The 27,922-nt window shown below is 35.0% G+C and overlaps 1 protein-coding gene across 1 annotated transcript in view; it reads right to left on the bottom strand.

The window, feature by feature from the left end:
* SYNE1 (spectrin repeat containing nuclear envelope protein 1) overlaps positions 1 to 27,922 on the bottom strand; it is a 560,807-nt gene that overhangs the window by 416,383 nt on the left and 116,502 nt on the right. The window contains 4 exon segments of the mRNA XM_078155071.1: positions 1,108 to 1,286; positions 2,379 to 2,471; positions 7,266 to 7,349; positions 16,052 to 16,147. Of these exon segments, the coding sequence (XP_078011197.1) occupies positions 1,108 to 1,286; positions 2,379 to 2,471; positions 7,266 to 7,349; positions 16,052 to 16,147 (452 nt within the window).

The following is a 27,922-nucleotide window of genomic DNA, read 5'->3' as shown; positions in this document are numbered from 1 at the left end:
GTTCAAAATAGCCAAACATTATTAATCTAAAACTAGAAAGAACCTTAATTTCATTTTTTCTAACCCATCATTTTATAAATTAAGAAACTGAAGCCCAGGAAGGTTAAGTAGCTTGCCTAAAACACTTAGGTAGTAAGAACCAGAGGAAGGATTCTGATTCCAGAACCAGTAATCTTTCCATTGCATCATGTTTCTCAAGTCCCAAGTAAAGTGGGTATTTTATTCAAGGAACAATACTTTTTTTAACCTTTAATTCACAGATATAGAAAAGAGGAATTTCAACTACTGCAAAATAAGGTAAAGAACAACACATTTTCCTGCTGATAATCTAAACAACAAAAAAATCCATTCTACTTGAACCTGAAATATTCAGAAAATTGAACCAAAAATGTTTTTTGGTGCCTTTCCTCTTGAGTTATTAGAATGATAAGCCCCTCATTTTATTTTATCTGAGAAGACAACCATTTTGGAGTAATCATTTGTTATTTTTTTTTCCTAGAGTTCCAAAAGAACTCCAGTCTTTTCTTTTTTCAAGCATGCATTTGTGCTATGCCTCCATAAACACTGATAACAAATAGTGAATCTTCATCCCCAAAGGCATAAAAATGGGCTTTACAATGAAATCTACAATTAAAGTAAAAAAAAAATAGGAAGCAAAGAAAACTCTAGTCACTGAAAAAGATAACATGAAACAGCAAAGAACTCAGTTTTTTTAAAAAGCTGAACTTCAGATCATTTGCCTAAAAGGATATGAAAATCCTGAAGAGGAATTAGACAGTTTTGAAGCTACGAATTAACTCTCAAAAGATTAATTGTAAAGACAAAAATATCAGCAACAATGACTTAAAATAGAAGTCATAATCTTTTCTATCGATTAAGAAAAGCATAAATTTTAATCCCCTTAATGACTCTTATACAAGAAGAAGCGTGAAGAAACAAGCTTAGACTTCTTATTAAACATTCCCTTTTTCAATAACAAAGCAAAGCGAGCAACAGGAAAGCCCCTCAAACATTTCTTGGAGCTTTTGCCTAAACAGAAAAAAAGCCTCAGTGATTCATCCTGCTACCTCTAGGATCAGTATCAAAATGGATTCAGGAGGCACTTACTTTGCTGCTGTGTACTGCACCCACTTTAATAGGGCCTTCTTTGCATTCCCTTGGGCCTTGGTCACCACCTTCCGTTTGTTTGGTGGGCTGGCAGTTTCTGAGCTGAGGATGCTGTCCATAGAAGATGTACTACTGGACAGTGACTGGAGTTGTGGAAGGTTGCTCGTCAACTCTTCAATCTGTTCATGAATGAACAAAGCCAGTTACAGTATAAATACTGGCACTGTAGTTCCCTGTTGGACATTTTGTATTTGAGTGCTAAGTGTGCTGTCAATGAATTATAAAAGAAATATAATCAAATGGGACTTTCATTAGATGAACTATAATGCAAAACACTCATAATGATCTAATAATAATACATTATCTGAAATGGTGAAGTATTACAAAAATATAGAATTTCAGAGCAGGAAGGCATCCCATGCACCAAATAAGCCAATGTGCCTAATTAAAACAGATAATGAAATGGAGGTCAACAGAAGAAAAGAGATTTGTGTGTCATCACTCAGTTTAGCTGGTGACAGCTAGATTCCACAATTCACCTTACAACCTTTCCTATTCCTCATATTAATTTGTACAATTGTATTTTAGGGTACAAATTACTGTTTAGATATGTAATTTATTATTCATGATGTATATCACTGATATTGCCTGGCTTTTGGAAAATGTAGTTTATAAATGAAACATTTTTAAAAAATTATCTCCAATTATTTTGCCTCAGATGTGCATACATACAAACCAAACGAGATGTGAACAAAATAATTAAGCTTCATATGTCTGTTCTTCTGTACTGAATGTTGTTGTTGGTACAGTGTTTCAGGGGAAGAGGGTGAATTATTTCCTCTTCCACATCTATAAGAATCCTAGTAACTAGTTAAATGATAATCTTCTACCTTGAAGAGAGTTATTTTTTAAGAAGTATATCCTCTACTTGTTACCTCATCTGGCCTCCACTCCCACCCTTCTACCTCCAATTCCAGCCTTCTCTCTGTAGAAATTCAACCTTGAACTGGAACACTACTCATCCCAGTGTGCTCCTTCTTCTCTTTCCAACCATTACTTTGAGGGTCTTGTATCAACATACAGTTGGACCTGGGCAGGGGAATAAGTACTGGGAGGTAGAGGTATTATTGTTTCAGTCATAGCAATTTTATTTGCCATTCTAGGTTATGTTTCTGCTAGCTTAGTTCTCAATTCACAGTAGGGAAAATGCAGAACTACTGCCTCATCATTTAATAATATAGCAAAATGGTAATGATGTTCTATCTTCATACCTGAAAATACAGAATAATGGTCCAAACCAAGCCAAGGACAATAGAAGGTCGGCCATCAGCAATGTCAGTGGAATTTATGTTCACTAGTTTAATCTGTTTAAAAAATAAAAAGTGGATCATTACCATAAGTCAGGGAAAATCATATTTTAATTATTGGCATAACCCTGTAGAGCTTATTAGATAACAATGAAATTTAAGCATGCCTGTGTAATAGTATATAAATGTGAGTTGAACTCATAAAAACATTCAAGTAGACAATCTTGGCTGAATTTTCAGTGACATTCATTAGGTGCATTACAAAAAGATATTTTTGTTTTTTAACGTCAAGTATTTGTGAATACTTGCTTTACTTAATGGTGAAAAAAAAATGCAACATCATGCAAAGAATTACCAACAAAATGTCAGACAGAGAAGATGTAACTCTTTCCCTTCGAATGCTGGTTGGAACCCAAGAACATGGCAAGTGGTTTAAAATGATGCACTTACTTTGAAGTTTGAAATATCATGTAACTTAGGTTCTTTTTTACCTATAAGAAATCAGGAATTAAAGTTTCTACAAAGTCTTGTACTAACCGGTGATCCTCTGTACATGGACTGACATGGAAAACAAAGGAAAAAGATGACATACATATTATAAAAAAGCAGCATTGATTGGTCAAAGGGAAAATTAGCTAAGTACTATAGAGAGGAGCAATTTGAAATGCAGAATTTTTATTTAGTTTGTTTAAAACATTAATTTTAGAATAGGTCCTTACAAGAAAGCTAAGAAAAAAATAGGGAAATTGTTTTAATCCATAAAAGATTTGAGATAGACCTCATGTTCATGTAGTCCAGCCCTGTGACTTTAAACCACAATTGTTTTTTAAAAGGAAAATGGACTGAAAGTTTAATTAATGAGCAATGGGATGTGGCAGCTAAAAATGATATGACAATGTAAGGCTGCATTAAGAGGGGTAGATATAACTTCTAGGAATGGGGAGGCAATAATTCCACTGCATTCTGCCATCATCAGAATCCATGTGGAGTATCATCTTCATATCTTGGCACCATGACTTGAGAAGGACACTGGTAAACTCGATAGCCTCCAAAGGAAGCCAACCAAGATGCTAAATGACCTCAAATTCACAACACACAGAGACTGGTTGAAAGAGGTTAGCCTAGAAAAATGAAAGACAACCAGGCAAGCTAGCTCTCTTCAATTATGTGGAAGGCCACCATCTGGAGGAAGGGTAAGACTTGTTTCATGTGGACCCAGAGGGCAGAACCAGGATCAGGGAGGAAGTTGCAAGGAGGCCAACTTGAGCTTCATGTCAGGAACACTTCACTCTAATATGAGCTGCCCAAAAGTGGAAAGGGCTGCCTCCAAAGGAGGTTAGTCGACCTTCCCTGAAGGTCTTCAAACAGAAGCTGGATGACTACTTGTCAGGTATGTTATGGTGAGGATTCCTTTTATGTGTGGATTGGACTCAATAGTTCCTGAAGTCCCTTCCAACTCTTAAATAATGTGATTCTGTGATGTCTAAGTCATCTCAACACACAGCTATCTATTTTATTCATGAAGCTCTCCAAGGCATGAAATTTCTCAATCTCCCCTAGTCACCCATTTGCATGTTTTATTATCTTGATGATCAAAAAGTCTTTTCTTCTATCTACCTAAAATCCTATCAGTTTAATTTAAGCTCTCTTGTTTCTCTAGCTCTGGTTTCAATCAAAAATATTTATTGAATATGCAGACTAATAATTCAGTAAATATTATAAACTTTCTCATAATCAGATATGTACATATGTATTTAAATATTAGAAAATATGTATTAAATATTAAATAATAGGAATATTAGAAATATCAGATGAAGACTTCAAATGTTTAGAAACAGGAATTATTAGCCTTTCATCTTCTAGACAAGTTTATTGAGATTCTTTTGGGCACTTACTAGAGTACAAGAAATACAGCAAACATGAAATATTTTGAATAAATGCTAAATCAACAATCCTGATGGCTTCAACCACTCCTCGAAGAACCAATCTTTGATCATTTTAATTATTTTGATTGTCCTCTAACTAATCTCCATCTTCACTCTTCCTATCCTTTTTTAATAGGCACTGAAAACTACAATAAATTAATTGATCATTGTAGAAGACAAAGGAATGTTTAATCTTTGTCCTTTTATACTATCTTTCTGATTAATAGTTTTCAGTACCAAGTTGGTTTTGTCCAATGCCAACCCTCTTCCATGATCTGAATTATATCAATAACTCATAATTAGCCTATATTCACTTTATAGATGATCTTTTCCCAATATAGTTGTACCTACTAAACAAGAATTTAGTGTTAAATTGTACCCCTACTTCTAAAGAAAATTCTTTGCCAATATTTGGTCCATCACAAGTTTCTCACCCTCTACTCCCTCCCTATTTTAATACTTAAAATGTACAAAGCAATTCTTTTCCATATGCCAAGGGGTGTGTGAGGGCCTGGACTAATTAACCTGCACATCAAGAGATGGCTAGAGTTTGTGGATGAGTCAGGACAAAGTACATAAGGCTTACCGATTTCATGGCATATCTGTTAAATCTACTCTATCACAGAACTAGGTATCTGAGAGTCTCAAAAATAGGATTTCAGAGATTTAAGAAGGGTTGTTTAGAATATGAAAAAGGGGAACTTTCTGTAGGGAGAGAAGTGCATTGTTATGGATATCTATTTCTTTATTGTGAAAATTGTATGTTCAACATCCTTAGTTACATTTGCCCCACCTATCCAATCAATTGTCCCATTTTGTGTTTTCTACTACCACATCTCTCATTTCATTCTCCACTCTATTGTCCTATAGTTACAACCTTAGTTCAAGCTCTCATAATTTTTCACCTGGACTGTTACACTTGCTTTCGCATTATTCTTCCTGCTTCAAGTGTTTCTCCACTCCAAATCATCCACTCTATGCATATACTAAAGTAATTTTCTTGAAACATAGCTCTGACTATGTCACTGACTCTACTCAATAAACTCTAATGGATTTCTATTGCCTTTAGAATAAAATATAAACTCCTGTTTGCTTTTAAAACCATTAAGAACCTGGCCCCAACCTAGTTTTGCAATAATACTGCCCTTCTTGCACTATTTAGACAGATCAAACTAGATGTACTGTAGCCATCTTAAACTCAACATATCCAAATCAGAATTCATTATCTTTCCCCCAACCCTTCCCTTTCCCCTCCAAACATTCCCATTACTGTAGAGGGCACTGCCATCCTCCCAGTCCCCCAATCTCACAACCTAAGTGTCATCTTCAACTCTTCAACTCATCCCCCAATATCCTATCTGTTGTCAAGATTTATCCTGCAAACAAAACAAAACAAAACAAAATACATTCATCTAGAATTAACGAAGGACTTGACCTACATTTCAGTGAAAGAAAAAATAAAAAACAAGGTTTTCTTTTATCCCTAGGAGTTGCTTTGTGAAAATGTACCTTTTGAATATTGATTTTTTTAATAGCAGAGAGAATATTCCTCAAAGGTACAGGCAATAGCTCCCACAAGTCAGTGGTATAAAAAAATCCACATCACCAACAATCTCATAGAGTGACTAATGATCTTTATGAAATCTTTAATACTAAATCTTCAATACTAAATCTTCCCACATAATAATAATTAGTATTATGAAATTTGGATCTAGAAAGGACCTTAAAATGACAATTTAACCCCCATCAGTATATAAATAAGGAAACTAAGGCCTAGAGACATTAATTGATCAATTAAACCAAGGTAATGCAGGTAGCTAAACAGAAGAGCTAATATTCAAAATCATCTATTCTGACTCCTAAATGAGTGTTCTCTCTACTACACAACGGCTCAGAATGTTTGTGTGTTATAGCATCACATGGTTTATTTGGCTTAAAGAAAGAGAAGGAAAGCCACCATGTTTTAAATGCCCAGATCAACATTGCCCTATTTGCAGTCAAAAGATCCATGGAAGGGGGTATGGATTGTGTGAAGTGCTTTCAGAATGCATGGAGCTGGCAAAGCACTGGCCAATATTGCACAAGAACAATTATTTTCTTCCTATGCAGTCTATATGTCACAGAGGGACATGTGAATTGAAGAATTGCAAAATCACCTCAGTAGACATGTAGACCAACCCATATGTGGAAAGAAAACCCATTATAATATATCCAATAAGTGGTTATCTTGCTGCTGCTTGAAAACTTCAAGGAGATGGAGTCCATCATCTCTAAAGACATCCTATTCCTCCCCAACAGTTAGTAAGTTTTTCCTGATATCAAGCCCATATTGACCCCTACATAGCTCAGCTTTCTCACATCTAACGGAAAAAGTCTTGTTACTCCTTGACATGACCACCTTTCAAATATCTGAAGGCAGCTATCACATTTCTCTCCCCATCCCAACCCTTCTTATATCAAATCTAATCATACCTAGCTGCTTTAACAGTCCTCATACAAAATATCTTATCAATGGAGACCCAATCACTATCATTGCAGTAAGTCCCAGTAGCTTTTGGAGTAACCATCTATACAACTACTTTTCATATATTTGCCTAGCAGCATATTTTAACAAGTAAAAGAAATCACCAATTATTTCAGTTTGCTCCTAAATTAGGAAAACCAAAAAGATCAAATGATGCTTTCTTCAGTAATAAGCTCAGTATTTATCATCATCATTATTATCATCATCATTTTGTTATTTGAGTTGTATAGAGGTTTCTTAAAGTGTTCTTCATTTCTAATAATTTTAAATATCAATTTATGATAAATTAGGTTTTTTGGTCCCAAACTTTCAACGTAAACCAAACTCAAAAAAGCAATGGTAAAAAACAAACAAACAAACAAACAAAAAACTCAATGCTTTCTTTCCCCATTACCTACTTACCCTTCTTCCTTCAAGAAACTTAAGGGCAGTACCAATGTTTGCCACCGAGTGAATTCTTTTCATGTGGCGTCCTTGCTCACATGGCTGAAAAAGAATACAAATGAAAAGATCACAATTGATTATTATTAGCTGCCTGATTCTCTTTTCTGATTATAAAACTCCCTTTAACATACAAACAACACGCACAAATACCTATTATCGAGAAAAATGAGATCACCAATACATACACACTACATACACCTTTTGTTGTTGTTCTGTCATTTAAGTCGTGTCTGACTCTGTGACCCCATTTGGGATTTTCTTGGCAGAGATAATAGAGTGGTTTGTCATTTCCTTCTCCAGCTTATTTTACAGATGAGTAAGCTGAAGGAAATAGGGTTAAGTGACTTGGCCAGGGTCATATAGTTAATAAATGTCTGATGCCAGATATGAACTCAGGAAGATGAGTCTTCCTAACTTCAGGCCCAGCACTATATCCACTGGGTCACCCAGCTGACACAGAAAGCATGCCTACAATAACTTTTTCAGCCACACTAAAATCAAAGTATTATGACAATATAAAACTCATATAAAGACAATATAAAGACACTAGTTTTATGACCCTAAGAAAGCCACTAAACCACTCTGATACTCAATTTCCTCATCTGTACAATGAGGGGGTTGACCAAGAAGGCCTTTAAGGTCCCTTCCAAAATCAATTTCCTCATCTAAACAATGAGGAGTTTGACCTAGAGGGTTTTTAAGGGCTCTTCTAGCTCTATATCTATGAGAGACAAGGAAGAGATAAGAAGTTGAAGGAGGAAGGTTGGATCAGCTACTCAAACAGGATTTCTTGCTATTCTTCACCCTCTCTCTCTCCCTTATCCCTGTATTAATTATACAACTTCCTCACTTTGAATATTAGAATATCTTATTTCTTTCAAGAATCAGCTCAAGTGCAACCTTCTACATGAAGCTTTCCTGATTTTTCTTCCTACAACCACCCTGAACCTCCACTATCAAAATTACTTTGTATTTATTTATAAACATGAATGTACAAATTAGCTCCCCTGATGGAATGTAATCCCCTTAAGGATAGAAACTGTATCATTTAGGATTTTCTATCCTGAGAGGGATAAGGAGAGAAATATATTTAGCATATAAGACTTCCTTTAGTTCTATCTCTAAATGCCTTCATCTTTTTTCTAAAAGGATTACCAAACCATTTCCAACCTATACTAGCTGGGCTTCTAGAATAACACTCTGAACAACTGACTTTAATGCTTAGTTACTGGAAATACATATATAGACGTAGGTTCTCATTTCTATGTGGGGGCTCACAGTTTATAAATTCCCTCCACTAACGTAGATGACAACCAAATCAAAGTAGACTATGACTTAGTGGTCCTTTTCTTCCTGTAAGGAGTTGGGATTCTATCAAATCAACATGATAGAATCTTAGCTTTAACTTAGAGGGACTGTTTCACCAAATCTCAGACTGATAGAGTAAACTGTCATTTTACATAGGTACATTTCCTGTTCTGGGACCTATAAAACATGTAAAATGTGCCATTTTCCTTATGCTCAGATCTTCTTCGATATAACCACATCATTTTTAGAAAAGGAAAGCCAATAAGAACACAGACTATGCATTAAAACAATCCTCCAATCATTTTTTTGTAAATGGAGAGTGATTTTAATAACCATCTCAGGCAGAGAACTCAATTTTTCTTTCGAGTATCTTCTCAGTTAGGGAAAGTACACACCCCACATTCCATGAGGAGAAGTAGGCTCTCCAGGACCAACTCAGACACTCTGAAATTTTCCACATAATCAAAAACTATCTCTTTCTCCTCTGAACTGTTAAATCACTTCACAGACTATATATCATCTGAGGGCAGAGACTTTGGTTTTCATCTTTCAACTGTACCTTCCTTGTGGTACTCGCCATGATCATGTATTGTAGATATCTGGACTGTATGTGGTTTATTTCCCTTATTATAACATAAGCTCCTTAAAAGCAAGGAACATGGCTCAGCCATCTTTGTAACCGCTTCAGAGCAGTACATTATAGACATTAAATAAATATTTTGATGAATGATTAATGGCCAGGGTCTCCCCCTGGCTCTAACATTTCATTGAGTTTCTGATTTTCAATAACATGAAATGGTAAAAAAAAAAAAAAGGATCCTTAATACTCATGGAGATTTCCTACAGGTAAATATTATCCATTCTTTGACCAACGGGAAATGTGAAAAGAACATCTAAGCAGATATGATTCATTCCTCTATGGAAAAATATCAGTTTCCTCTGATAGAGATAAAAGAAAAAAGCATCTCATAGCTTCTTTTTTTTTTTTTACTTTCCAAATACTTCAGAATAATAATTAATTCAATGCTTGACCTTTATTCAGATTGTTCTAATTATATGTAATTTTTCAATGAGTGGCAGCTCTGGTGTAATGTGGGGAAACCTAGCCTTGGAGTCAGGAAGCTCCAGGCTCATGTCCTGCTTCTGGTTATATGACCTCCTATCAGTGCCTCAAGCAACTCTCTTCTAAGTCCAAGGCTCTGAGTTGTAAAGCAAATGCTATTCTCAACTAATGAAGGGAATTTTTTCACTAGGAGACCCTTATATCAATGAAATTGCATGTCTAGTCCAAACAAATTAATGGAAATTAATAACATTCTTTAGCAATTCAGAAATCTAAAATCAAACCTACTCATCCTATGTTCATTTACAAGTGAGAACAGATAATTATCATTATAGTGGGGAAAAAAAAAGGTTTCTTGGACTACTAAACAGAAAAGCAAAGTAGGTTTCCTTAAGTACTGAGAAAATCTAATATTAAAGTCAAAAGTAAAAATGGAAATTGTTTTCAAAAGTTGTAGATAAATCCACAGATGAAGAATTTATAATGAATTATTAAAAGGAACTAGGATATTGGCAGACATATCCTACTGTATCACAACTGAGGTCAAGGACAACCATATCTTTCCATAATATATCCCCTGGTGCTGCGGTGAGATACAGAACATTGGAGAGAATGGATAGTGGGGCTGACCCAGTGTAGTGATTCTTATGTTCTTATATTACCAAAATAGCTCTACCCAGCAGGTAATTACGTAACACTTGAAAACATATAATTTCAAATTCGCAATGAAATTTTAATGCTTCTAAACGAAACATCCTCCCTCACAAGCCTTTGATAAAAAAGGGGGAGGCTCATGGAAAGGATGTCTCAGGCAGCATATTTTTATTCAGAGGTCAGCAGAGAGAGAACGGGAAGCAAAACCCCACATCAGCTCATTTATCTCTTCCGATTGTACTACCCCTCTTTTGGCTTTAAATCTTACTGCCCTTCCTCAGTAACTATAAAAATTCACATGAAAGGATGAACCGCTAAAATGCACACGAATGAGAAAATTTAAAGCAGCACTGTAATTTAAGATATTTTAATAATTTCAGTTTGGATAGGCCAGACTCTTGAAATACATAAGGAGAATGATTCCATACTTTGTGATGTGTTGTCAACAATTTTTTGGATTGAGAGTTAGAAGACTCAGATTCTGTTTCAGACTGAGGCACTAATTGTAAGCATGACCCTTGTCAGGTCACTTGAACACCTCATCTAAAAAATGAGGAAGTTGGAGGAAGGTGGTTTGTAAGGTCCCCTCCAGCTGTAAAAGTCTATTATTTTAACAGAATGCCTTAAATAGGAGAGGTATAGATTCTACTAGAAGGCAAGATTCTAATTCAAACAATGTTTGGTTTTTGTTTATTTTTTAGATTGAGTTGCTTAAGCAAAACAAGATCACATTACACGTCTGACAACTTTTGAACTCAGTTCATGTTGTTGGGCCCGTACCGGAAGTGACAATAAAAAAATTAACAAATGTTGAGAATGGAGAACCTGGAGCAGAAGTGGTTTGATATTCAAGTACAGCTTGAAAACATTAAAAATTATAATAAAGTTTCTATATTTGAATTGATTTATATACTTGCTATCAAAATCTTGGGATCAGATTTAAAGAAGGAAACAGCCTTAGAAATCATCCAATCCAACCCACTCATTTTACAGATGAAGGACCAGAGAAGGGAAGTAACTTGCCCAAACAGACACAGATAATAAGTGACAGATCAAAATTCAAACTGGGGTCTCTGACTCCATATACAGTTCTTTTTTGAGTCTGCCACTAAGTGCTCAAAGTAAACAATTAAGTGCTGCTTCTCCAAATCATCTTATCCTATTTATAAAACTCTCAAAGAAATAATTTCCCAAGGTAATAGTAATAATAATTTATGTAGTACTTTACATTTTACAAAGCATATACATAATAATAAAAACAATAGCTAGCATTTATATACCATTTTAAGGTTCAAAAAGTTATATATATGTATATATATACACATATGTTTATATATGTGTGTGCATATACACATATACATATATGTATATCTCTCTCTCTCTCTCTGTCTCTGTCTCTCTCTCTCTCTCTCTCTCTCTCTCTCTCTCTCCATCTATCTATCTATCTATCTATATATATGAAATTATTTCATTTGATCCTCACAAAAACCCTGGGAGGTAGTACTTCTATCCTCATTTTACAGCTGAGGAAATTGAGGCTGTGAGAAGCTACCTGACTTGCCCAAGGTAATACAGCTAGTATATGTCTGAGGTAGGAGTTTAACTCAGGTCTTCCTGCTCACTTCCCAATGTACCACCTACCTCTGTGTGTGTGTGTGTGTGTGTGTGTGTGTGTGTGTGTGTGTGTGTGTGTGTGTTTGTAAACTCATTTAACCACAAAATTAATTATAGATTTAAGGGAGTACCTATATTGTTCAAGCAAAAAAAAAACTTATAAAGATAAATTACATGTATAATTATGATTATGTAACTGTGGCTAGAAAAGCAAGAGTAAAATCAGAAAGAAAATACCCAACCTGGGATTTAGTTTCTACCATTCTGTACACTAGTTTAAGGATTATGTTCTCAGCCTTTTTGTCCAACTATTAATAATGTTATTTACATAGAGTTTGTAAACATAAATTATCTACTGCTCTATAGCACTGAAATCAATAAACCTAAGCAAACAAAAGAAATCTATTTTTTAATTGTTTAAAATACACTCTAAAAGGGCAGTTTTTAATATTTTATTGTCAATATTCCTATGTTGATTGGCTTGGTGGCTCCAATAAGACACATACTTTTGAACAAGCTGTCCTTTCATTGGTGATGATTGATGCTGCTACTATGTAAACACAAACATGAAAAATCCACATTCATTCCCTTCTGCCCCCTTCCACTCCTCCACCCCCACACAGGTATAAACCAGTCATTCTTCACAACTGGAAAAAGAACAGCACAGAGATTAATACTAGTATTACAGTCAATGAAGTTTTTCAGCTTGTGTACAAATATAAGAGTAATATATTCTGGAATCTCAAAGAATACATACACACATACACACGTACATATGCTTGTATTGTACACATGCTTACCCATTGATCTCAACATCAGAATCTCAAAGATACTCTCATATATGTGTGTGTGTGTGTGTGTGCATTTATCTGCTTTTCTATCAATCTATCATCTATCTACCTATCATCCGTCTGTCTATCTCTCTATCTGTCCCTAATCTTAGTCATGTCACAGATGAGCATGTTTCAAGCTCTCCCCATGCTTATGAGGCTCTGTGAGTTAATGGAGCTATAGAAACTGAAGGTGTCATAAAGTAGAACTTGGTGCTGAGCTGCTAAGGTTGTACATGTTTTACCTCATGCAATCTCTGAACACTTGAAGCTAGACACACTTTAAAATGGAAGAGGCTCAAGCTGCAGTAGTAATAGTGTCAACGTGAATACAGGCTCAAAGGAAGTTCAGATGGGAATATAGACAAGCAGGGAATATTACATTTAATATCAACTTTTGTTTCTAAATAGCTGTACATAATAGAGATTCACACTGCAATCCTATTTTTTTTAGACTTTGTATCTGGGTGTATTTATGTTTATTGTTTGTCAAGTTCATAATAATAAAGTAAAAAAAAACCCAAAACCAAAGAAAACCCTACCCATTCTCTAAGGGGGCCATTATATTAACTCAAACAAAGGAGTAGAGATATTTTGTTACCTGATAACTTGTTAGAAAACATTCTGTCCTGTGACCAGGAGGAAAAGGCCAGTGCAAATGCAATCAAAGAAGACCTTGGTCATGGTGAACTGGAGGGAGTTAAAGGACTACAGAAATGCTCTTTTCTTTCCAACTCACTAGGAGGAATGAAGTATTCCTTGGAAGAATTTAAGGAATGAAAGAGGTGCTTCAAAGGAGATATGGGGGAGAACAGAGTTTAATGAGGCAGAGGAGAATCCAAGTTGGAAACCTGAAGCATACAGCATAGAGAAAGAAAAGAAAAACGACGATGAAACCTCTGAAGCTATGTAATAGGTCTGATTTTTTTAGCCTATGGTAAGTAAAGCGGGGCCCTCTGAGGAAGAAGCAGCAATTCATACCCCAGGAAACAATTATGAGGATAGATGGGTGCTGCCAGGATAAGGAACTTGCAGTCCTGATAACAAGAAGAAGAGTTGAATCCTACTGGTTGTGAGTCACTCCTCTGAAGTACTGGGGTGGCTATTTGTTGTTCAGTCATTTTTCAGTCGTGTCCAATTCTTTGTGACCTCCTTTGGGGTTTTCTTGGCAAAGATATTGGAATGGTTTGAGATTCCCTTCTCCAGCTCATTTTACAGATGAGGAAACTAAGGCAAACACAGGGTTAAATGACTTGCCCAGGGTCACACAGTCAGTGTCTGAGTGTAGATTTGAACTCAGGAAGATGAATCTTCATGACTCCAGGTCCAACACTCTGTCTCCTGTACCATCTATACATTGATCTTATATGTTCACAGTAATTTGCATGTTTTATACCCCATCAGAATGTGAGCTCCTTTAGACAAGAAGATTGTTTTTTTTTCTTTACATGACTAGCATTTAGCAGTGTTTTACATATAGTTAAGTGCCTATATAAATGCTGGCTAGCTAACTGTCCTGATATTAATGTTTTGAAGGTGTGCTACCTTACCAGGGCATTACAGACACCTGGAAACAAATTATACACCCATTGACTGAGGAATGGCTAAGCAAATTATGGTATGATCACAGTGGAAAAATACTATACTATAAGAAATAATAAATATAACAAATTCAGAGAAACATGAGAAGGCTTATATGAGCTGATACAGAATGAAGTATGCTGAACCAAGAATACAGTGATCACAACAAATTAAATGGAAAGACCCCCCCCAAAAAAAAGAAAATTGAACACTGTGTAATTAAGATAAAGTTTGGCCCCCAAAAAGAGATCAGAAATATTCTGCCCTTCCTTCTTCCATAGATAGAAGAGTACGGGACTATAACACTGCACATATATTGCCAGACTCAGTTGATGTGTGGATCAGTTTGGCTGAAATAATTTTTTTCTCTTTCTGTTTTATTCTTTTTCATAAGGCATTACTTGCTGGTTAGTGGAATGGGAAAGGTTGTTATCAGGAAAAAAAAGTGTTCCAAAGTAGAATTGGATGCCATGATATGTGATTTCTCAACATCTGGGGATTTTCAAGTGGAAGCTGCCTGATAAGAGATGTTAGAGAGAAAATTTCTGTTTAAGGATGAGTTAGGTTAGATAATCCCTTAAGTCCCCTTCTACCTCTGATATTCTATGATTCTATGAATTTCTTTATCTTACTACCCATGGTCAAATGGATTTTATGAAATGTAAATATGCTTCCAACTAAAAATGTAACCTGAAATATGTCACTGGGGTGGGTGTTCAGGCAAGCAGCCTTCGAGCATATTTCTACCAGAAGCCACGAAGCTTAAAACTTAACTACTGGGGGATTGTAAATGCCTCCACTTTCTCATCTCTCATTTATGTCGACTTCTTTAAGCCTGGCTTCTGACCCTGTCACTTGACTGATACTACTCTCTCCAAGATCACCAATACTTTTCTTACTGTTAAATACAAAGGCCTTTTTTGAATCCTTACCTTTCTTAATCTATCTGCAGTTTTTGATACTGTTGACTACACCCTCTTAGGTGCTCTTTTCTTTGTTTTTTTTTCTTCTGATATTGCTCTCTCTTAGTTCTCCTCCTACCTATCTGGCCAATCATTTCAACTCTATTTTCCTGGATGATCCTCTGTGTGCAGTCCCCAATCAGTGGATGAAAGCATAAAGTCTGCCCTGGAATCTCTTCTCTTTTCTCTTGATATGTTCTCACTTGGTGATCCCATCAGCTGCCAATGGGTTCAACTATCATTGGTGAACCCCCAACTTAAGATGTCCAAACTTTATTTCTCTCAGCCTCAGTCATGAATCTCCAAATCTCTTTTGAGCATATTCATCTGTATGGGCCACAAGTATTTCATAATTAACATGTCTAAAATAGAATCCCAAATCTGTCCCCACTCCTCTTATTTTCCCCAATCCCCTTATTTCTATCAAAGGCACCACAATTCTAATCACTAGTATTTGTGACTTCCATCATCCTTGCCACATCACTCTCCATTCTTCATCAGTTGACAATTCTTGTCCATCCTATTCTCATCCAAACTCTCTTCCCCTCTCATAGCACTGTTGCAATAACCTAATTGGCCTTCCAGACTCTTCCTCCTCCAAAACAACCTCCATTCCTAAGCATGAATATGACCATTTAACACATCCAGTGAAAAGTGTGTTTGTTTGTTCTTATTTTTTGCTATTCATGTTGTTGTTATTTGCTGAGTCAGAGAGAAAAAAAAAATACTTACCAGTTTCTGCCCTGATAGAACTTCCAGGAGGGCCAGTAGTTTAATCCCATCTTTCATGTCTTCAAAAAGATCATCCACCACCATTGGGGGATTTCGCTGGAAAGAAAATAAAAAAAGTTATCAAAAATTTTGAGTCAATATTTTCCAACCAATTTAACTAAAAGTTATAAAAGAAATAGGTAGCATAACTTAAGTTTTATTTGTAGTAGACAATTAAAACAGATGAACAGCTCTAGAGATAAGATAGTAACTCCTAAGATACTAAAATAATAAGAGAAAGGACTTAATGAATAAGAGTTCATTCAATAAAACTTGCATGGAAGTTGGTTTATGCACAAATATAGACAAAGACTATAGCATATTAGGATTATAGCTTTAATGCTGGGCAGTACCTTGGAGATCATCTGGTCCATCCATTCCCTCTCATCCTAGAGATGAAAACAAACAAACAACCAAGGCCTAGAGAGGTTAAGTGACTTGCCTAAGGTCACAATTGCACTCAGGGAACAAATAGATATAAGGCAGTGTCTTGGCCAATCTGCCAATCAATGAAGGGTCAAATCGTAGATCCAGAAACAGATTGAAAATTAGGGCAATTATATTCTGGCTACTGGACTAATTCCAATCAAGAAGAATTTCCTATGAAACACCTTTTGAGGAACACTGTATTAAACCATTTTATCTCTTCTATAGTTAACATAAAGTATCAGTGGCCATATAGATCAAATGAAATATATGTAATATGCTTTGCAAATTTTAAAGCACTATATAAATGCTAGTTATCATTATTATAATTAGATGTTGATTAAGTTAATAAGATAAATGCATAAATTTTTTGTCAGATGTAGTTTTTTCCAGAGGCAAGTCACCTAACTTCTGTGTGGCATGCCAACCTCTAAGACCAGTGGCCTGTCTGTATTGACAGAGAATATCTGAACCCCAGGAGTTGCCTATACTGAACCAAAAGTAAAAAAATATTTTCATATGTCAATCATTCTGTTTTTGTGGTCACCCTTCCATTGTCTTCTCTATCTGATCTATCATAACAGATTACAAACTGTGATGGTGAGACGGGAAAGGGAACTTGGTGGTAACCATGTCAAGAATTTTGCAGTTTTCAAAATAGAAATGCTGTTAAGACTTAACCAGAACCAATATAATATTTGAGGGCATCCCTGACTACAAAAATCCCCCCAACCTCTTCACTGGTATGTGAAATTGCTTCAGCATGGAACAAAACCTTTTACCTCACAGTTGTAGATGATCCTTATGGTTCCCTTCTACCTCTAACATTCTGTGAGATCACAAATGAATCTGATTCTCTTCTGCAATTATTAGAGTAAGGATTCTATCAACTATGAAGTGTTTGTGGCCTTCAGCCACATTCTCAGTCCCTATTATCCCACCTCAGAAAGAAATAATAAGGCCCAAACTATTTTAAGTGGAGAATAGTAAATTTTTAGTGTTGGCAAGTAGTCACCAGGTATGGTGGGTGATTCTTTGGTCCACCAAAGTAGTTCGCAGACCAAAAAATTCAAGAACAAACATTCCATATCATTCTTAAGGTAAAAATAGCTATGGCAGATACTCATCTTATTGGGAATATACATGTGGTAAAGTTATTATTTTCCTTTACTCATTCCAAGAAGGATCAGATTGATTAAGCAATGTATAAAATATGCACGTACTGTCTACTACATGCACAACACCATACATGGTGTATCTATTTTGCCCGCTATAAAAGGATAAACGGCCTGGTTCCTAACTATATCATCTATGTATCTATTTATCATCTATCAACCAATCTATCTGCTTATATGGCTATGTGGATATATAAAACATATATACATATTTACATGCTATCGCAATGTCCTCTTATCCATACGTGTGTGTCTTTTGTTTTTATATCACTTTATTTCCAAATACAGCACCTTTCACATTTCCCTACCCTGGGGTGTTGTTCCTTGTTATGAAGAATAAAAAAAAAAATAAAGAAGAAAAAAAGCAGTTCAGGAAAACTAATCAACATTACCAACTGAGTCTGATCATATGGTACGCAATCATAGGCCCCCACCTTTCCAAATTATATTCTTAAATTTTTGCAGTCTAGTCAGAGAGTTATGGCATATATGTATGCAATAATTAGAAAAAAATTCAAGATAGTATATAAGCAAGTGTATGATAGTTTTTATAGGTTAGTTCAATAGTTGATAAATAGTATAGCAATTGATATTTCAAAATAGTTTGAACTTGAGCCAATAAACAAAAGGTAGGCATTGTGGGTTTTTGAATCAGGTAATGTTTCCAAAAGATTAATCTGGCTAGGTTGTGCAGTAGATATTGATGACTTAGCAGCTACAGGGTTGTTGCAAGAATCCAAATACACTTTGATTCTAGCTAAAAAACAATTGGAGGGAGTGTGTAAATAAGTACAGACAAGAAATGTAGGTAAGCAAGACAAAAAGTGGGAAGAGAGGAGTTGTACCAGTGTGTTGATAAGAAAGGTGCTTTCTTGAGTTCAAATCTGGCCTCAGACACTTGACACTTACTAGCAGTGTGACCCTGGGCAAGTCACTTAACGCTGATTTCCTCACCAGAAAAAAAAAAGGTGCTTTCTAAATATGTCATAACCAATTCTATCCCAATATAATGTGCTAGAAGTTTTGACTGTGAAAAGTACTCCAGACTAAACAGAAATTGGGACAGAATATTACGCACACTTCAAATAATGATGTTTAGTTAATCTAGCTTAGATGTCTGGTTCTGATACATGGTTAATTACACTAAAATCTATGTAGCATAATGCAGCTAGGATCAGTGCATTTTATGATACAACTTGATGATTTGAGGATATAGCTGAGTCAGCCCTTACAGAGACATAACTACTACAAATATCAGACAAAATAAGTGCTAGAAAATGGTATTTTTCTACACAGAAGACAATTATTAGATATCATACCATATAGGGTAAAGACAGCAATACACTTTCATTTCTAGAAAAACATTTCCCTTATGAGAAGATTAAAGCAGTTCAGCAGGCGCATGAATTAGGCAAAGAAAATTAACAACAGAAAATGTCTGCCATGCATATAATATGTTGTATACTAAAAAACTGCATTCATTATTGGAATAGTGTCAGCACTGGAAGCAGGAATATCTGCTTTCAGATTCTACCTTTGATATATACTAAGGAAACTCCTCATACATATACAGGTGAGCACTTGTTCTAAACTTATATATCTTAGAGAATTGCATGGGTAATTGAGAGGTTAAGCCATAGTTGTACTATTTTAAGCTCCCTGTATTTTTTTTCACATTAGTCATGATGTAAAGAAGAATTAGAACTAATGGGAGGAACCACAGAAAGAATCAAAACAAAACAAGAAAAGAGAAGGTGAGCAAATAGTGTACTTCCATCTGCATTCAGACTCCATAGTTTTTTCTCTGGAGGTAGATAGCATTTTCTATCATGAGTTTTTTGGAGTTGTCTTAGATCTTTGCATTGCTGAGAAGAGCCAAGTCTGTCAAAGTCAGTCATTTCACAGTGTGGCTGTTACAGTGTACAATATTCTCCTGGTTCTGCTCATTTCACTCAGCATCAGTTCATATAAGGTTTTCCAGGTTTTTCTGAAGTCTGCCTGCTCATCATTTCCTATAGCATAATGGTATTCCATTACATTCACATACCACAGCTTGATGGGCATCCCCTCAATTTCCAATTCTTTGCCACCACTATAATAACTACTATAAATATTTTTGTACATGTGGGTCCTTTTCCTGTTTTTATGATCTCTTTGGGATACAGACCTAGAAGTGGTATTGCTGGGTCAAAAGGTATGCACAGTTTTATAGCCCTTTGGGCATAGTTCCAAATTGCTCTCCAAAATCGTTGATCAGTTCACAATTCCACCTACAATACATTAGTGTTCCGATTTTCTCACACCTCCAATATTTTTTTCCTATTTTGTCATGTTAGCCAATCTGATAGGTGTGATGTGGTACCATCATTTTGATTTGCATTTCTCTAAACAATATTGATTTAGAGCATTTTTTCATATGACTAGAGATAGCTTTAATTTTTTCCTCTGAAAACTGCCTGTTCATATCCTTTGAACATTTATTAATTGGGAAATGACTTATATTATAAATTTGACTCAATTCTCTATATATTTTAGAAATGAAAGCTTTATCAGAGATACTAGTTGTAAAAATTGTTTCCCAGCTTTCTGCTTACCTTCTAATTGGCTTTGTCTTTGAAAAAGATTTTCAATTTAATGTAATCAAAGTCATCCATTTTGCATTTCATGATGTTCTCTATCTCTTGTTTGGCCATAAAGTCTTCCCTTCTCCATAGATCAAATAGGTAAACTATTCCTTGCTCTCCTAGTTTGCTTATAGTATCTATCTTTATATCTAAATCATGTACCCATTTTGACTTTATCTTGGTATAGGGTATAAGATGTTGGTCTATGCCTAGTTTCTACCATACTATTTTGCAGTTTTCCCAGCAGTTTTTCTTAAATAGTGAGTTCTTATCCCAGAAGCTGGAGTTTTTGGATTTATGAAATAGTAGGTTATTATAGTCATTGACTTGGGTCTTGTATACCTAGCCTATTCCTCTACTTCTTAGCCAGTACCAAGTAGTTTTGGTGACTGCTGCTTTATAATACAATTTAAGATTTGGTACAGCTAGACTACCTTCCCTAGCATTTCTTTTCATTAGTTCCTTTGATATTCTGGACCTTTTGTTCTTCCAGATGAATTTTGTTATGTTTTTCTAGCTCCATAAAATAATTTTTGGTAGTTTCATTGGTATGGCACTGAATAAGTAAATTAGCTTAGGTAGAATTGTCATTTTTTAATTATATTAGCTCAGCCTACTCATGAGCAACTGATATTTTTCCAATTATTTAGATCTGACTTTATTTGTGGAAGTGTTTTGTAATTGTGTTCATATAGTTCCTGAGTTTGTTTTGGCAGGTAGACTCCCAAATATTTTATAATGTCTACTATAACTTTAAACAGAATTTCTCTTTCTATCTCTTGCTGTTGAGCTTTGTTAGTAATATATGGAAATGCCAATGATTTATATGGGATTATTTTATATTCTACAACTTTGCTAAATTTGTTTATTTCAAGTAATTTTTTACTTGAATCTTTAGTATTCTATAAGTATACCATCATATCATCTACAAAGAGTGATAGCTTTGTTTCTTCTTTGCCTATTCTAATTCCTTCAGTGTCTTTCTTCTATTACTGCTAAAGCTAACATTTCTAATACAATATTGAATAACAGTGGTGATAATGGACATCCTTATTTCACTCCCGATCTTATTGGAAATGCTTCTAGCTTCTCCCCATTACATATAATGCTTCCTGATCTCTAGTGTTTTTATAGGAACGGGTGTTGTATTTTGTCAAAAACCTTTTTTTCATCTATTGAGATAATCATGATTTCTGTTACTTTTTTGTTGATGTGGTCAATTATGCTGATAGCTTTCCTAATATTGTGCCAGCCCAGCATTCCTCATATAAATGTTTGGTAGGATTCACTTGTAAATCCATCTGGCCCTGGAGATTTTTCCTTAGGGATGAGCTCCCTGTATTAATGAAATGATAAAACCAGTTCAAAAATATTTAGGATTTAGAATCAAAGGATATGAGTTGGGATGTATAGATCCTAGGTCTTCTACTATGTGACCTTGGGCAAGTCACTTAAACTATCCAAGCCTATTTTCTTCATCTGTAAAATGAAGGGCATGGATTCATTGATATCTAATGTATTTTTGTGCTATAAATTTTATTATCTTATTAAACATGGAAAGATCAGAGGCAAAATTATTATGTGGCCAAAAGTAGTCATCTTCATTTCTATGATCACAGCATCCTTACTTCATTTCTGGACCACTATAATCCATATATTTTATAATAAAAGACCAATTAAAATTTTCCCCTTGACATCTCTCTCTCTCTCTCTCTCTCTCTCTCTCTCTCTCTCTCTCTCTCTCTCTCTCTCTCTCTCTCTCTCTCTCTCTCTCTCTCTTTCTCATTCTCCATCTCTCTCTCAACAAGAATTATAATCGTGCATCTCTTTTCTATGTTCCATTAACCTCACTTTTGTTAGAGGAACCTTACTACAAAGCTGAAATCAGTTTCTATGTGACAGAAGTCAATTGTTCATCTTGGTTCTTTGATAGAAAAGGCACCCTTCCAAGACTGGAGTAGAGATTATCGCTTTGCCAAAGGGAGGTATAATTCCTTATGCCTGCTTCAGGGAAAGACTCATTTTCCCCTGCTGGTAGCAATCTCTGTTGATGCTGATGAGGTAACTTCCTTATGCCAACTAGTGGAGCAGTCAGAGAAATTGGTAAGGATTTGTGCACAGTGGGAAGTGTCACACTAGCATTTCTTAATTTCTGGTAGTAATAATCATAATTATGATTACTAAAAAGGTTAGTATTTACATAGTACTTAAAGGTTTGCAAAGTGCTTTCTAAATGTTATTTCATTTGATCTTCACAACCCTGGGAAATTGTTGCTATCAATATCCCTATTTTACAGATGAGTAAACTAAGGCAGACAGAGATTGACCAGGGTCATATAACCAGCAAGATCTGAACTCAGGTATTATTGACTTTAAGAGCAGCACTCTATTTACTACATCTCCTATTATTTTTTGTCATTAGCAATCATGACACAATGAAGGGGAGTTTGGAAACTCATGAATGTATATGCAATTATAAGTGTAGGTTCCATACGATTTGCAGCATACCTCACAAAACTCAAGATACATGTACTTTTTGAGAAATGCTGTGGTACACAGTTAGGATAACTCAATGACAGCCTCTTAGGGGACATAGGTTCATGGGTGAGAGTGGTCATAATACAGGTCGATTCCTTGATACACTTCCTCTCCCCTGCCCAAAAATCCAGATCCATCACCTTAACTCACACAAGTTTGTAGTGTTCCCCAGAAGTGGGAAGAGAAGTGAGGGTTTTATTGTTTGTTGAAATGTTGTAAAGTGAGGTATGTTTCTATATAGACATGTTGGAAATTTCTGAAAGCATATACAAAATGATTGGTGTTTCTACAAATAATTAGAGTGGTTTGCCATTTCTTCTGCAGTGGATCCATTTTGTCAGGTAGTCAGATTAAGTGACTTTCCAAGGGTCACACAGCTAGGAAGTGTTTGCAGCTGGATTTGAACTCAGATCTTCCTGACTACAGGTCCAGTGCTCTATCCACTGAATCAACTGGTTCTAAGTGTGACAAGTGGAATCTGAACAATGTGAACTCTAGAATCATTACTCTTTCTACTTTAGCATACTACCTCTCTTTCTTCAGATAACACCTAAATTCAAAACATACTCTTTTACCCCAGGATAAAGTATTCAGTGCTGAAGGCTGATTTTTTTTCTTTTTGGTCCAGGTCTGTGATTTCATTTGAATACAGAACTTCCAGTGAGGAAATACCCTCTTTCAATGCAGATCAGCATCTGCTCAGCAACATAGGAGTCTACAACCCTGAGAAGTTAAGTGACTTGTCCATGGTCATGTAGTCAATACATATCAGAAGTTGGACTTGAACCCAGGTCTTCCTAAGTCCAAACTTTTCTCTTTATGTTTTCTGCCACCATCAATGCATAAGGTGAATATCATAAAATACTTTCACTAATGAATTGTCCAATGTGTCCAATTTAATTTTTAAAATTATTTAAATATCAAATATTTCATATGTAATATTTAATTTTTATTTAAATATCAAAATATTCTAATTAGTTTTTTCTAAGAGCACTAAAGTTGGGCCTAATTTAGTCTACTCTGTAACACATTACTAATTAGCATTAAATATGCTCCATAGGTATTTACATCATTATTTTTCTCTGAATAGTACCTACATTTAAAAAAAAAGTATTTTCCAAATATGATTTGATTCTGTTAACTAAAACATCATCTATGTATTTATTAATTATTTTTTATGTGACAGGGTTGGTACTAAGTGTTATAGATATAGAGAAAAAGCAAAAAGGAAAGAAGGATTTTTTTTTTTAAAAAAAGATTAGATGCCAGACACTGTGCACAATGCTTTACAAATGTTATCTCATGTTATAGAAAGTTGGTTCAATAGAATTTTTTTTTTGCAGGATGCAAAGTTTTTTTCCCCATGTTTGCCTAAAAGTATTCCCTTAGCAAATACCATCTGAAGAGATATGATAGATACTGATATCACTACCTTATATTTAGTTCATATCAGTGCTGAAAACATGAGAGAGCAAGCACTCGCTGGCCAGCAAGTGCTTGCTGTGATTCAGGTTCACAGTCTGAGACTGTCACAAACTTCTTTTCTCACATACTGCAATTTGTTTCTCATCCACCCCCTCCCTCATTAGCTATAGGTGGACAATGCCCAAGTCAGGTACTAGTGAGAATCACAACCCAGCTCAGGTCCGCCCTCCCCCTACAAGAACCAACAGTCAACTTTGGGAGCTTTGGTTTTAGGTAGACTCCATTCCACAGGCTGATAGAATTCAGGAGGAAAACCCTGGGCCAAAGCTAGTTTATAAAGTGTCACTAAATAGCAGCCACAGCTGCATGCTGAAAAAAAAAAATAAGCATAAATACAGGACACAGTGAATAGAGAGAAAAGTCTACATGTAGAGACTATTCTACACCCTTAGCAAATTGTCAAACTAATTTCCAAGCTTGCAATTAAGAGATTCATAAATTCTGGGTTATGATAACAAACAGTAGCTGAGTAAAGTGAATTCTATGTCCAAATAGTTTGAACATTTTAATGTTAACACAATTTAATATTGTAAATAGCTTTGGATTCAAGAAGATGAAAGTCTGTTTGAATTCTGATTCTAATTATTTATAGCTGTTTTTACCTCATTCCTTGTTGAAAATAAAAACCAAACACTTCACTGTGATTATTTTCCATTGCCACTTAGCAAAGGTAGAGCATTATTCCTTTTCCTTTCTTCTTTGTTTTTTTTTCCCAAAGAATCATGATGCCCTCTCCTCAATGGCTTAGACCACTATCTGTCAATTTAGAGGAAACATCCAAAATGTAACTATGCGAATAACTTAGTCCTGCTTGAAATTAGCAGGGAAAATACCACAGTTAAGAATGGTAGCACTTATTTTCTATGTAGTAAAAATCCTTTCAGCATATTATAACAAAAAACCAAAAATACATTCTCAAAGTTGGTTATTTGGAAGTTAGAAATGTTAGAATAAAATACATTTTAAAAGATGTTGTTGGATAAGAAAGTAGTTACACTAAAAAGATTTTTAAAATGATAATTAGTATAATGATTAATGGTTATAAAATGGATTTCCTGGATCTATTTCCAAATTTTGACATTGAGATAAGCCAAAAATTTACAAAGTAAATAATAAAACAAACAATAACCATGAGAAAATATGCTCAAATTCCACAATTATCTTTGGAATTTGTCAAGACGAAATTACATATACTAGTACAGCAAAAATATGAGGAGGGAGGATGATGAAATCCAAAGCTGGCAAAATTGTTGACAAATGGGAACTCTAATATGTTTAGGGTATGATTTTTCAAGGGTAAAAATTTTTAAAGAGAATTATATTGTAATATACAGTAAGAGTCGCAAAACTGACCCTATCTTTTGGTCAGGAATTCCTTTGCTAAGGCTCTATCTCAATTAGAAGTAAAAAATAAAAAAATCTCTACTATTTGAAAATATTTATTTTTACTCAGTTTGCAATAGAAAATAATTTTCAAAAGAATCTATATGCCAAGTTATTAGAGAATAGGTGAGTAAATTATGGCAGCATATTAATATGATAGAATAAGGGTATAAAAATTAAAACACATAAAAATATAAGTATTTTGACAAAAATGAATAAAGGAAATCAGCAAAACCAAAACCGTATACATATTTATTTAAAAAGAAGAAAAGAAATAAACAAGAAAAATAAGGCCAAATGGAACAAAACTTTAGAAACGCCTGAAAACAGACTCAGAACAAACACATTTTTTGCTTATTTATTAATTCACTTGGTTTCACCATTTAAAACTTGAGGGTTGGGGGTAGAGGTAAGATTTTACTTCTGTTTGTTTTATTATTTTTATGTTGTTAAATTTATAGATATAAGGATGGTGATTTCTCAGGTATAAAAATTTTCTAAGTGAGAAAACTTTCTCTACCAATGCAAGTTGGCACCTTTCCTGCAATTTATAAATGAGATTGACAAGAGCCTGTAGCAGTTAAATGACTTCTCAAGGACTACTAAGCTAATGTGTGTCAAAGTCAGGATTTGAAACCAGGTCTTTTGGATTGCAAACCAGTCTGCATCCAGTATACCTTTTATAATAAGAAGCAGAAGCAGAAGCAGAAGCAGAAGCAGAAGCAGAAGCAGAAGAAGAAGAAGAAGAAGAAGAAGAAGAAGAAGAAGAAGAACAAGAACAAGAACAAGAACAAGAAGAAGAAGAACAAGAAGAAGAAGAAGAACAAGAAAAACAAGAACAAGAAGAAGAAGAAGAAGAACAAGAAGAACAAGAACAAGAAGAAGAAGAAGAAGAAGAACAACAACAACAACAACAAGAACAAGAAGAAGAAGAAAAGGGAGAAATTGACTTATGTGATGATGTCATATAGCAAAATCTACTAAGCAGTGATAAGAATTAGTTTTTTCCCAACAAATGAGACAACTATTTCACTGCTTTAAAACTCAGATCTTGTTCCCAACTAGAATCTTGTTTTATTTAGAGAGCTAAAGTTCATGAGGACTAATGGTAATCATTTTTTTTTGCCATTTTTAAAAATTTTATTAATTTATTTTGATTTATCAACAATCACCTCCATATGCTTTCGAGTTTAAAATTTTTCTCCCTCTTCCTCCCCACCACCCTCCCCAAGATGGCACACAATCTCATATAGGCTATACATTTACATTCCTATTAAACATATTTTCACGTTAGTGAAGTTGTAAGTAAAAATTAAAACCAGTAGGAGGAACCATTAGAAACAGGAAACAAAACTCAACAGAAGAGAAAAAAAATGAGAGCAATTTAACTTCCATAGTTCTTTCTTTGGATGTGGATAGCATTTTCCATCACGAGGCCTCTGGGGATGTCTTAGATCCTTGTATTGCTGAGAAGGGTTAAGTTTATCAGTATTAGTCATCACACAACATGGCTGTTATTGTGTACAAAGTTTTCTTGGTTCTGCTCACTTCACTCAGCATCAGACCACATAAGTCTTTCCAGGTTTTTCTGAAGTCAACCTGTTCATCATTTCTTATAGCACAATAGTATTCCATTACATTCATATATCACAACTTGCTCAGCCATTCCCCAATTGATGGGCATCCTCTCATTTTCCAATTCTTTGCCACCACAAAAAGAGCTGCTATGAATATTTTTGTACTTGTGGGCCCTTTTCCCATCTGTATGATCTCTTTGGGATATAGCCCTAGAAGTGCTATTGCTAGGTCGAAGGATATGCACATTTTTATAGCCCTTTGGGCACAGTTCCAAATTGTTCTCCAAAATGGTGGGATCATTTCACAACTCCACCAACAATGCATTAGTGTTTCAATTTTCCCACATCTTCTCCAGCATTTATCATTTTCCTGTTTTGTCATGTTGGCCAATCTGATAGGTGTGATGTGGTACCTCAGAGTTGTTTTGATTTGTGTTTCTCTAATCAATAATGATTTAGAGCATTTTTTCATATGACTATAGATGGCTTTAATTTCTTCATCTGAGAACTGTCTGTTCATATCCTTTGACCATTTCTCAATTGGGGAATGGCTTGTAGTCTTATAAATTTGTCTTAATTCTCCATATATTTTAGAAATGAGGCCCTTATCAGAGAGACTGGTTG

Source organism: Phascolarctos cinereus, unplaced genomic scaffold (genome assembly GCF_003287225.1).
Source record: "Phascolarctos cinereus isolate Bilbo 61053 unplaced genomic scaffold, phaCin_HiC Scaffold_5;HRSCAF=322, whole genome shotgun sequence".
Lineage (NCBI taxonomy): Eukaryota > Metazoa > Chordata > Mammalia > Diprotodontia > Phascolarctidae > Phascolarctos > Phascolarctos cinereus.
This window is presented reverse-complemented; position numbering and strand designations above follow the sequence as displayed.